Here is an 11,382-nt window from a genome sequence, read left to right on the forward strand (position 1 = left end):
CTCTCCTCCCCTCCCCTCCCCTCCCCTCCCGTCCCCTCCCCTCCCCTCCCCTCCCCTCCCCTCCTCTTCCCTCCCCTCCCCCTCCCCTCCCCGCCCCACCTGGTCCATCTCTCCGTGAATGGCGCCCACGCGCACGCCCGCCGCCTTGAGCGCCTCCGCCACGCCCTCCACGCGCTGGCGCTGCCCCGCGAACACGATCACCTCGCCCTCGTCCACCAGGCCGCTGATGGCGCCGCGCAGCCAGGCGGCCTTGGCGTCGTCGTCAGGAACCAGCTCCACAGTCTGGGCCGGGGTGGGATGGGTTACATTCATGGTAAGTAATGGAAGTGGTAGTCGGTAGACAAGGGCGTGTGTGTGAAAGTGGGGCGGGAGGCGGGCGGAGGAGGAGCGTGTGTGTGTGTGTGTGTGTGTGAGCACCAGCACCAAGTGAGAGTGTCGACACGGTGCATGTGATCACGCAAGCAAACAGCGGGCCGTGATGAACCGCCCCGCCCTGCCCCTGCCCCTGCCCCTGCCCTGCCCCTGCCCCTGCCCCCGCCCTACCCCGCCCTGCCCCTGCCCCTGCCCACGCCCACCTGTATGACGTCGGCGTTGGCCACCCCCATGGCCCCCACGGTGATGCGCACGGGGCTGGCCAGCGCGTCCGCCACCAGCGCCTCCACCTTGCGCGGCATGGTGGCGCTGAACAGCAGCGTCTGCCGGTCCGGCCGCACCTGGCCCAGCAGCGAGCGAACCTTGGGGGGGGGAGGGGGGAGGGGAGGGTAGCCGTCCATGGGGAAGGGAGCAGCCGGGCAGGGGTGTGTTGGAAGGACGGTGTGTGGGAAGCAGGGCGTGTGGGAGAAGGGTTTATGAACCTCTGTGGGGGTTTGAGGCATTGCAATGGCCGAGCGCAGCTGCGTTGAAGCCGTCAGCGGGGACAGGAAGGCGGAGGCGTGCGCACACAGTTTCCTGGGGTTGCAGGCTGCACGCGTGCGGACGGACTTGCGCCGGCGCGTGCAGCCTGCCCCCAGTCCCGCACCCCGGCCCCCCCGTCTCTCATACACGCCCGCTTTACGATGTTGAACACGCACATACCGTGTGCACATGCACACACGCAGGCACGGCCCCTTCCCTCCCCTTCTCAACACGAAATGTCCACCCGCACCTGCACCCGCACCCTCCGCCCGCACCTGCGGCTCGAAGCCCATGTCGAACATGCGGTCCGCCTCGTCGAACACAAGGTAGGTGACGCGGGCGCAGCTGCAGGCCTTCATCTTGACCAGGTCGATCATGCGGCCGGGCGTGGCCACCGCCACCTCGCTGCCGCCCTTGAGCGCCTTGAACTGCTCGTACTTGGACAGGCCGCCAAAGGCCGCGGCCACACGCAGGCCTGGGGGAAACACGGATGTGTATGTGTATGTGTATGTGCGTGTGGGTGGGGTGGTGGCGTATGACACCCCTGCACCTGCTGCCCCTCCCCCACCCCCACACCCCTCCGCTAGTTTGGCCTGGTTTGGTTTAGCTTGGGCTGCTACTCACAACCCCACCACCCGCCCTCACCGTACGGCTTGCTGAACCTGCGGGTCTCCTTGTGGATCTGCTCCGCCAGCTCGCGGGTGGGCGCCACCAGCAGCCCGATGGGCCCCTCGCCCTTGGCCAGCTCGGGCTGGTCCATGATGTGCACCAGCATGGGCAGCACGAACGCCGCCGTCTTGCCGCTGCCGGTCTTGGCGATGCCCTGCGGGGCGGGGGCAGCGGGCGGGTCAACACGAGGTGGCTGAGCTGCAGGTGCGCGTCAGCGCGTCGCGCCTCGTCCATGGCCCCCGTGCCCATGTCTCACGCCGTGTCCCGTCCCGTGCCCCCCCCCCCACGAACGGCTACACCCCCCCCCGAACGACGCTGGACTACAGACTGATCTGCTGCAGCAACTGCCAACACCATCTCGTCGTATTTTGATCATGCATGGACCCCCCCGCCGCCCCCGGCCCGGCGGCGCGGCACGCACCAGCACATCCCGCCCCGACAGCGCCACCGGCAGCGCCTGGCACTGTATGGGCGTGGGCTTCTCATACCTGTGCACGTGGGTGCGTGCGCGCCCGTCAGTCACAGGCAGATTGGACGGCAGCACGATTGGGCGTCTTGGGCACAGCAATGCACACGCAACACATGCTTCCTACCTCTGTCAACACTCTACAGCTTCCATCCCCACAGCTAGATCGGCCCCCCCCCACCACCACCGGCTACCCGCCACCCGCCCACCCGTGTTTCTTGATCGCAGCCATGAGGTCGGCGTCGAAGCCGCACTGCGCGAAGGAGCGCACGGGCCGGGGCACGTCGAAGCCGCTCACCCGGACCTCCAGCTCGCGCCGGTAGGCCGCCACCTGGTGCGTGTGTATGTGTGTGTGTGTGGGGGGGGGGGAGAGGTGATGGTGGGCGGATGGTGGGGGTTACTTCATTCCGGAATCCAAGGAGAAGCCCCAGGCACGACTGGTTAGGCGACGGCGGATTAGTTGGTCGTTTGCGCCGCGTTGCAACCACTTGACGCCTCTGGGCAGATGTGCGTGTGTGTTGTTCTGACTGTCTCCCTCAAATGCCCAATGGCCGGCCGCGCCCTTGTGTGACCTGTCTCCCAGCCCCCCATCTTCCCAGCCTCCTGCATGTTTCTCTTCCGCTCCTGCCCCGCTCCCGCTGGTTTAGCTTGGTCTGGTTTAGTTTGGGCTGGCATTTACAACCCCTCCCTCGGCACTCCTCCATAAACGGCACCCCCCCACCCACCCCCGCCTACTTCGCTACACTTCTCTGTACCAATCTTTGCAACCCCCACCCCCACCCCACCTCCGGGTCGGTCATCTTTGCGATGTCCGGCGCCTCCTCGTAAAAGTCCTTGGCGAACTCGGCGTACACCTGTGCGGTGTGGTCCAGAGGGGCCAGCGCCTCAATGCCGCGCCGCCCCCCCGCCGCCGCGTCGTCCTCGTCGTCGTCGCCGCCGCCTGCCTCGATGGCCCTGCGCGCACATACGCAAGCAAGTGCCGCATACACAATGCTTCTCCCACATACAAACAGACGACGAACACATGTCGTTGTGCAACACAGAGACATATGCGGATAAGCCGCATATGATACGGATATGCGGATAAGCCGCATATGATACGGGCAGCAGCAGCGGCCCAGTCGTGATTACATGTAGCAATTGCCGGCGCACACATGGGCCGGCGCACACACCGGCGCAGGTCCACAAGCACCGACCCTTAACCTTGACCTGCCCTGCCCGCCCCCCCTGCCGCTCCCCCCCGACCCACTTGGCCGCCGCATACACCTCCTCGTCGCTGTCATAGCCGCCACCGCCCCCGGCGGCTGCAGCGGCGGCGGCTTTGGGCGTGCGCACCTGCGGCGGGGGGCAGTGGAGGCATCGGCCGCGTGGGCGTGAGCGTACACGATGTGGGTGCTGCACTGCCCCGCGTCCTACACAAGACTTTCATAGTGGCTAATACCATCGCACATGTCCTCACTCCTCACGCCATGCCCTCACGTGCACTTCCCTTCCCTCCCCAGCAGCTGCCCGCCTTTGCCAGCTGCACAGCCTTGCCCCAAACTCCCGTCTCCTCCCCCCTCCTCCGTCCGCCCTCCTCGCTCCTCCCTCCTCCCCCTCACCGCCATGTACTCTGTGGCAGGGTCCGCCGCCTCATCACACGCCAGCGCCGCGTCCGGCTTGGCCTTGCTGGCGGTGGGCTTGTTGGCGGCCACCTCGCTGTTGATCTCCGCCATAAAGGCCTCCAGAGGGTCATACTCCTCGTCCTCACCACCACCACCACCAGCACCACCGGCCTTGCCGGTGGCCGCGGGAGCAGCAGCTGCTGGCGCAGCAGCGTGCGGCCTGGCGGCCGCCGCGGCGGCGCCGCGCCGCTGCGCGGCTGCTGCTGCCGCCGCCGCCTCTGCGGCGGCGTCCTCGCAGGCCTGTGCAAAGTCCTGCCGCTCCCACTCCTCCAGCTCCTGCTGCGCCTCCTCCGCTCCGGGCTTCACGGCGGGGCCGGTGTTGATCTCCACCTCCACCGCGCGCTCCACCTGCGGCCGCGCGGAGCGCACACGGGGCAGGTTAGGCGCGCGGGCAGGAGTGTGACGTGGTGTGTGCGTGTTTGAAGCGCAGACCCGCAGAAGGGAAAGCAGAACGCAACGGCAGCGTATGCCACATACGGTATGCGTCATTTGTGGAGCGCGGAGTTGGTTGAGTGTGACGACGCGATTCCATGGGTACGATTATCGGCCGAGTGTGACAGCTGACCCCATGACCACAGCCAACACTCATTCCGTTATGGATACCAGCGCCGTGCTTGGATGGCCCTTAAAAGCTTCACAGTCCACGCACCAGCTGCTCAAAGGTGTTGCAATCGTCGAAGTCGCCACCACGGCGATCCAGGAATGACTTAATCTCATCCGGCGTCCACTTGGTGAAGTCTGTACTTGAGGTGGGCTGGGGGAGCATGGGTACGAGCGCATGGTCACAGTGGGGGCGGTGGCACGAAACCCTGGATGCCCAACCTTTTTTTAAAGACACCCTGCCCACATGTCCCAACCCATGAAAGGCCTGTCCAGCTCGCCCTTTAAGAATGTGTCCGTGCAGCTCACGACCGGCCAGGGCGCGACCTTTCGCGCGGCTGGGGCCCCCAAGCATCCCAGCTGGATGGATCGACCTGACTTGGTCGCCGGGAGTTTCCCATTGAGCCCCGAACGACTCACAGCATCGTAGTAGTTGTAAGACGGCTGCTGGAAGACCCGTGGATCGTTCTGCTCTCGCCCCGGATGGCTTTCTGGTCGGCTCTGTTTCACCTCAAAGCTTGGCACGTCGCTGTGGTAAGGGAATTTACGTTTTTGGCCATGCCCATCCATTTTGCTATTGGGAGGTCGTGTGCATGCAGTGCAGCGAATGAGTTTGCGTCTGGCCCTACAGCTGCATCCTCTGCGTTTGCATAGGTTGAAGTACCGTATTCATGAATAATACAATACAGTACTAATCAGGAAAATAGATTTACAAGCACGGATCGCTGAGCTTCCATTGTCATTTGGCGAATTTCTAAGACTTTTGTGCCAGATAGCATCGCTTCAGCCATTATGCAACAAAACACCAGCTAGGGGAAGGAGCCTGCATGCAGGGGCGCTGGGCCAGGCGTGTCGGCACCTCGAACACCCGTAGGCAGCAAGTCAGGGCTGCCAAGCGGGATTGAAAGGGTGCGTGCGCGCAGGCGTACAGTGCATGTTGACTTGACCAGCGAGGGAGCATGGCTATGGTGCGGCTATGGCCCGACACAGGGCTGTGTACTGTGTAGTGCGTCACGCAGCTAGGCGCCCACCATTGCCACGTGCATCCCGCACGGGTCAGGTTTACCAGCTCGTGCCCTCTGCAACCCTGCAACTACGCAGCCAGCCAGGCGGTGGATTGCTTGAGGGCCCTAGGTGGCTTCCGGTCCACTTGTGGCGGCCATGAGTGCGACGCGGGCAAGGGTGCTGTCGCTGTTTCGGTCGTTCCTGCGAGAGGCGCGGCTGATGCCGACGGAGGTCCGTGCCAACCACATTCGCAGGTAGGGAGGCGACTGGGGTAAGCGAACCTTTAGCCGTTTTGGGGGTGTCGCACGCAGCAGCATTCGGGACTGTTGACTGGATTGTTATTGTCGCCCCTTGGTGTCAGCAAAGGACAAGGGGAAAGGGTTTACGCAGGTGTGTGCAATGGGCGAGCTGCCATGGGCCGTGGCCTGATGACAACATGCGCCCGCTACCCCCACCCGCGCCCATACCTCAGTTGGTCACGGCCATAGTGCTGCTGCCTTCCCTGGCCCCCACGCGGTCGCAGCTGCAATCCCTGCCCCAGCACATCAGGTCCAAAACAACTTAAATCCTGGGAAGGAGCACAGCCTGCACTCCACCACACCCTAACCTCGCTTCACTTCTTAAATCATCATGAATGTAACCCCCGGGACCTACTGTTGGGCGGGTGAATCGTAATCATCACGGGACGGTGCAAGCAAGGCCCCCTCTCCCTCAACACACACTCTGCCCCCCGCCTCCACAGGAAGGTGCGCTCGGAGCTGGAGGCGCACCGGCACGAGGCCGACCCCGAGCGGCTGGCCTTCCTGGTGGGGCTGGCGGAGCTGCAGCTGGAGAACGCCGGCCTGCAGCGGGTGCACCTCAACACGCTCAAGGCGCAGGGGGCGCTCAAGTGCTGAGTCGCGTGCCGTGGGCCCCGTTTGCCTGCTTGAGCCTCTACTGGTCAGATGCCGAATACGAGGCATCGCGGTTGGGCGCCAAAGTAATGAGCAGGCGGCGGGCCGGAAGCTGCTGCGCGCGATGCGGGCTCTGCTTTGCGGTTGTACAGCGGGGGCGTGATGGGAGGTGGGGAGGTGTGATGGTTGGTAAGGCGGCGCAGGAGTGGCCGCAGCCCGCAGGTCCGCACACCTGTGGCACCTGGCAAGGCGTTGATGGGCCACTTGCGAGGCGGGATTGCTTGCACAGCTGGGCCCGAGTTTGCTGAGAAGGAGTTACTTGCGGTTTCGGCGCAGTGGCGCAGCCGCTGGCAGCGCATGCAAGTCTGCATATCAGACGTCTACGACAGGCTCGAGTGGGGTCATCGGGATAGTTCAGTTACCACAGCAGTAACCAGGCATAGGCCAGTACCGGTATCAAACTCAAGTGCGCGGTATGTGATATCGCCACCTGAACGCAGCGCCTATAACTGTCCTATCTTTTAGGTTCGTTCAGGCAGGTTCAGGGTTCGGCTACAGGTTCGATTGGTGGTATGAAAGCTACCCCACCAAGACTCGGCACGTACTTCAGTGCTGTGCAGCTCAAGTGCTTCAGTGCTACTGGAGATATTGCTAGACTGGCGGTTGAGGTGATAGGGTCCCGGGGCAGTCTGGGGCAGGGGAGGGTCCGAAGGAAGCGACGCAGCCGACGCGGCGGCTGCCAGCAATGCGGCATGCACGCATGCAAGTGTGAGCGGTTTGGCCGTAGGTGACGCAAGCTGCAAAATCAAAAATGCACCTAAAGTGGACAGCCGGACAGGGGCGTCGCGTGGAAGGTAGGGGCAGTAGGGGGGAAGCTTAGGCCGGGGGTCCTGCGCCCTGGGCAGGGGCGCTGCACGGATTCGGTTGATCCCCAGTCTCGCAGAATGCCATCGCGCATACAGACAACTAATACTGCTGCCATAACGTACAGAGGGCTGTAGGGAGTGCCACTGTCACAGTGTCAGAAGACGTTCGGCATCAATCGCACGTTGCTGCTACTGCTGGCTCCTCGCAATGTATCAGCGAAAACATAATGTTAACTGCTTTCCGTGCATAGGTGGGTTCGGCTAAAGGTTGGAACTCGGCTGGCGTGGATCTGGCGCGCATCGGCCGGTGCCATTTGAATTTGCCCCACAGTTGCGCCAGGCTTCCACATTGTGATTGTTTCTCCTCGCAGGTGAGCTAAACACAAAGCTTTACATAAGCACCACTGTACAAGACATATTGAGGCAGCAGCAGTTCGGCAGCTATTGCGACGCGGTTCAAGCGCCAATCCATTTGACTTGAACAGTGGGCCCCGCTGCATTGCTATCCGTGATTCATTACACCATAGCGGCTGCCTGATATCAGCATTAACAGCAACTGTGGGTTTGAAGCCAGGAACAATGCGCTCGACCATTCCTTCTGCTGGAGCTGCATCGACTCGCCAGGCCCAATCGGCGAGCGTCATTCATGGGCTACGAGCAAGGTGCAAATGTTTGCTGTCGCTGGCTGCAGCTCGATGGCGGCAGGCGCTTACCCAGTGCACAAAATTTGTCCGCAGGGGCGGGCCCGCGCAAACATCAGCTTCGCGCTCGCCTTTCCAGGTGCGTCTCCATGCATCTTTAAGCTATCATGCAGGATTGTGCGTTCCTTGCCTGAGCTGTCAACTGTGCGCAGGTGCCCGCGACATGCAGCAAGCGGTGCGCGTTCTCGTGCGCCCGCGCCTCGCAACAGCGCAACCTTGTGAAGGCAGCTGCTCTTCAAGGACCTGAGGATGACTTTGCTGCTTCAGCGAACGACATGACAGAAGCCCGCATTCTGGTGGTCACTTCCGGCAAGGGCGGTGTGGGCAAGACCACCTCGTCTGCTAACCTTGGCATGTCCATTGCCCGCCTGGGCTACAAGGTGCGTTGCTTTGAATACCTCCCCAAACCCAGACACAGAAGCCCGGAGCGGGGCGAAGCGGTACACGGACCCTGCGGGTGCATGCACGGGGTTGCGGCGTGGGCTGCCGATTTAGGTGTACAGCCTGTTCGCGCACGATGCCACGCCCATCGTGCTTGCCTTTGACCCGACTTAAACTCGGGCACGTACAGGTGTGCCTGATTGATGCTGACATCGGTCTCAGGTGAGATGGAGCCTTCACGCATGGCGCTTCACACCAACAACTGGCATCCGTGCACGCGTGTTCAATATGGTACCGCCCCTCTGTCAACGCCCCACCTGGCACGCCAACTTACGCCCACATGCGCCCACTCTGCAGGAACCTGGACCTGCTGCTGGGCCTGGAGAACCGCATTCTGTACACCGCCATCGATATCCTTGACGGCGAGTGCCGCCTGGACCAGGCGCTGATTCGTGACAAGCGCTGGAAGAACCTGTCGCTGCTGTCCATGAGCCGCAACCGCCAGCGGTGAGGACATGGTGCCACGCTGGGTCTGCAGGCAGCGCTGAGGTGGCATGACGCCTTCATCCGTACCGACAGCCACTGCATCTGGGCTGCTGCACCTGCGGTCGTTTCTATGGCCGGGGCTGCACACTCGCACATGGTGCTTGCGGTGCCTGCCGCTTTGCTCCCAACACTGTCCTTCCTGGTGCCACATCCCGCACCACCATCTCACCAACTCAGGTGCATGTGTACGGCGCAGGTACAACGTCACCCGTGCGCACATGGTGCAGCTGTGCGAGGCCATCATCGCGCTGGGCTACCAGTTCATCGTGCTGGACTGCCCCGCCGGCATTGACGTCGGCTTCATCAACGCCATCTCGCCCGCCAAGGAGGCGCTCATCGTGACAACGCCGGAGATTACCTCCATCCGGTGAGCTGGCAGGGACCAGAGGAGGGGGGGTTTGCCCCAGAAGGACTAGCGTGGGCTTACCCCAAGTGGCAGCACCGTTTCCTCACTGCCCAGGCTCGGGCAAAGTGATCAGACCCACATGCTGACTTCGGCTGTTCTTCCCCTGACTCGACTTCCGCCCTCAGTGACGCGGACCGTGTGGCGGGCCTGCTGGAGGCCAACGGCATCTACAACGTGAAGCTGCTCGTGAACCGCGTCCGGCCAGACATGATCCAGAAGGTGAGTAGGCATAAACCTCCGGTTGACCTGGCAATAGCCGGGGCACAACCGCGCGGGGGCAGTACCAGACCGACAGGCCTTACCAAATGCCCAAATCCGTGCAAAGCAGGAGAAGCAAGGAAGGTCTTGTGTCTGGCGTTTCACCGCCCTGCCCTGTTCACCCGGTCCCGTGCGCAGAACGACATGATGTCAGTGAAGGACGTGCAGGAGATGCTCGGCATCCCGCTGCTGGGCGCCATCCCGGAGGACCCCCAGGTAAGCACCACATCCCACGGGTAGTTGGCATCGGGCCGCTTTGCACAGGGCGCCTCCTCGCCGCTGCCGCCGTGGCCCCAAGTCCCGGTACTGGCTGTCTGTACTGCAGTGTAGGCGCAGTAACTCCCGTTGCCTTCTCAGCACCTGTTCATGCGTAAGCACATGTTTGGCCCGTATACGCAGTCGTAAACGTGTGCAACATTCCGCTGCACGCAGGTCATCATCTCCACCAACCGCGGCGAGCCGCTAGTACTGCAGAAGCAGCTGTCACTCAGCGGCATTGCGTTTGAGAACGCCGCGCGCCGCTTGATTGGCAAGCAGGACTACTTTGTGGACCTCAACAACCCCCAGAAGGGCCTGTTCCAGAAGCTGGGCGAGATGTTCCAGAACTGAGAGGTGGGCGTGAGCTGGGCGGTCCACATGAGAGGCACAGCAGCGGGGCTTTGTGGAACGCAGCATGGCGGCAGTTATAGCAGGGGCGGAGCGAGAAATGGTTGTTGGATGATACTGGTGCACATAGTTCCGGCGGTTCAAGATGATGTCTAGAGCGGCAAGCGGTAGCACGGGAGGGGAAGCATAGTGTTATCGCTGGATGCGCATGGCACGTATGTGCGGTTTGCAAAGCGGACGGAATGGCGGTCGTGATCATGCGCCGATCTAATTTGCAGGTGGTATGAACAGAATCGGTGATGCAGGTTGCTAGGGCGATATTGGGCGAATGGGGATGAGTCTGTGCTTTGTGGGCCCGTGGCGGGCGGCCATGGAATCTATGCTCCAAGTGTGAAGCGCATGACGACCTGCTTTCACGTTGGAGTGAGATCAGCTGGTAGTCCCACCCCTGAATAGTCCTCACATGTGAAGACTGGCAAGCAAAAGCAGCTGATTATTGGGCTTTGACACTTTCAGCGGCACCACACTGCAGGTGCATGTCTGCAACGCACTTCAGCGCAACCGGCGCATGTCGTGCAGTGACCAGTCTCATCAGTTGTTGGCTGCACCAACACCACAAACACCAGCCCCTGCCCTCCATAGCACCACACAGAAGCTTGTCTCAAACTTGCATGTTCAGCGCAACACCAGCCAACCTTGCAGCCAACTACGCCAGAGTGGGCCCAGGAGATCACAAGAGAGTGAGGGAGGATGTGCACAATGCACGTCTGCACGTTACTATAGACGGTGCCGGTACGCCGAGTTGGGAACTTGCACCTTGGGGTCATGGAGATGGTTGTCGCCGCCAGCGTAGGATTGGCCTGGTCGCCAGACGCTAAATTGCCGTTTGGGGGCTCTCGGGCTTGCCGGAATTCCCGGATGTGTCCTAATCCCCCCGTCATCCCCATCTTTGCCCGGACAAGGGCGGCCATCTTACCATCTATTAGATACGAGCACTGATTTGATCTCCGCACGGAGCGTGCCCTGCGCACTACGCCATGAGTCGAAGCCAAGCCCAACTACGCCACAGCCTCACAACGCAGAACGCCGTTGCCCAACAGCCAGATATGCAGGAGGCCAGGAGCCCGGGCCTCGGTTTCTACAAGGACAGGAATGCACGTCGTGCTCACCAGCGAAGAGCAGATGGAAGTATGAAGCTGAACAGACCACGAAGTGTCATAATGGAAGAGGAGGTGGAGTGATGGCACGGTTGGCACCTAGTAACATGTTCGGTGTGGCGGGAGGAGCGTCCTATGGGAGCAAGCCTACTAGAGCTAGAGTAGGCCGACGGCGCTGCAGGCGGCACGCCCCTGGAGCCCAGAGCAGGGACTGCAGGGTGTTCGTTCTCCACGTCACTGGCTCGTGAACTGCGTCAGCAGGTCCCTCTT

General features: G+C 62.3%; 3 protein-coding genes across 3 annotated transcripts in view; 2 read left to right on the plus strand and 1 right to left on the minus strand.

Moving 5' to 3' along the window:
• CHLRE_12g522850v5 (uncharacterized protein) overlaps window positions 1-4,899 on the minus strand; it is a 7,786-nt gene extending 2,887 nt beyond the window's left edge. Inside the window, exons 1-11 of the mRNA XM_043068403.1 lie at window positions 4,714-4,899; window positions 4,343-4,447; window positions 3,631-4,041; window positions 3,279-3,364; window positions 2,815-2,983; window positions 2,239-2,360; window positions 1,985-2,051; window positions 1,540-1,717; window positions 1,170-1,369; window positions 576-734; window positions 100-282 (exon numbers count right to left, since the gene is read on the minus strand). Coding sequence (XP_042918498.1) covers window positions 100-282; window positions 576-734; window positions 1,170-1,369; window positions 1,540-1,717; window positions 1,985-2,051; window positions 2,239-2,360; window positions 2,815-2,983; window positions 3,279-3,364; window positions 3,631-4,041; window positions 4,343-4,447; window positions 4,714-4,863 — 1,830 coding nt within the window. The 5' untranslated portion in view covers window positions 4,864-4,899. The remainder of the gene's footprint in view (window positions 1-99; window positions 283-575; window positions 735-1,169; window positions 1,370-1,539; window positions 1,718-1,984; window positions 2,052-2,238; window positions 2,361-2,814; window positions 2,984-3,278; window positions 3,365-3,630; window positions 4,042-4,342; window positions 4,448-4,713) is intronic.
• A 100-nt stretch (window positions 4,900-4,999) lies between these two features.
• Window positions 5,000-6,702, plus strand: CHLRE_12g522900v5 (uncharacterized protein). The gene is made up of 3 exons (XM_001696980.2): window positions 5,000-5,202; window positions 5,395-5,552; window positions 6,041-6,702. The coding sequence occupies exons 2-3, from the start codon at window positions 5,455-5,457 to the stop codon at window positions 6,192-6,194; spliced, it is 252 nt and encodes an 83-aa protein (XP_001697032.1). The 5' UTR covers window positions 5,000-5,202; window positions 5,395-5,454; the 3' UTR covers window positions 6,195-6,702.
• Window positions 6,703-7,433: 731 nt separating this feature from the next.
• Window positions 7,434-10,551, plus strand: CHLRE_12g522950v5 (uncharacterized protein). Its single transcript, XM_043068404.1, has 9 exons — window positions 7,434-7,719; window positions 7,795-7,837; window positions 7,911-8,138; window positions 8,330-8,361; window positions 8,497-8,646; window positions 8,882-9,052; window positions 9,217-9,310; window positions 9,488-9,565; window positions 9,782-10,551. Exons 1-9 carry the CDS (start codon window positions 7,637-7,639, stop codon window positions 9,956-9,958), a joined length of 1,056 nt encoding a protein of 351 aa, XP_042918499.1. The 5' UTR covers window positions 7,434-7,636; the 3' UTR covers window positions 9,959-10,551.
• Window positions 10,552-11,382: the final 831 nt, after the last annotated feature.

This window comes from Chlamydomonas reinhardtii, chromosome 12 (assembly GCF_000002595.2).
Source record: "Chlamydomonas reinhardtii strain CC-503 cw92 mt+ chromosome 12, whole genome shotgun sequence".
In the NCBI taxonomy this organism is placed as follows: domain Eukaryota; kingdom Viridiplantae; phylum Chlorophyta; class Chlorophyceae; order Chlamydomonadales; family Chlamydomonadaceae; genus Chlamydomonas; species Chlamydomonas reinhardtii.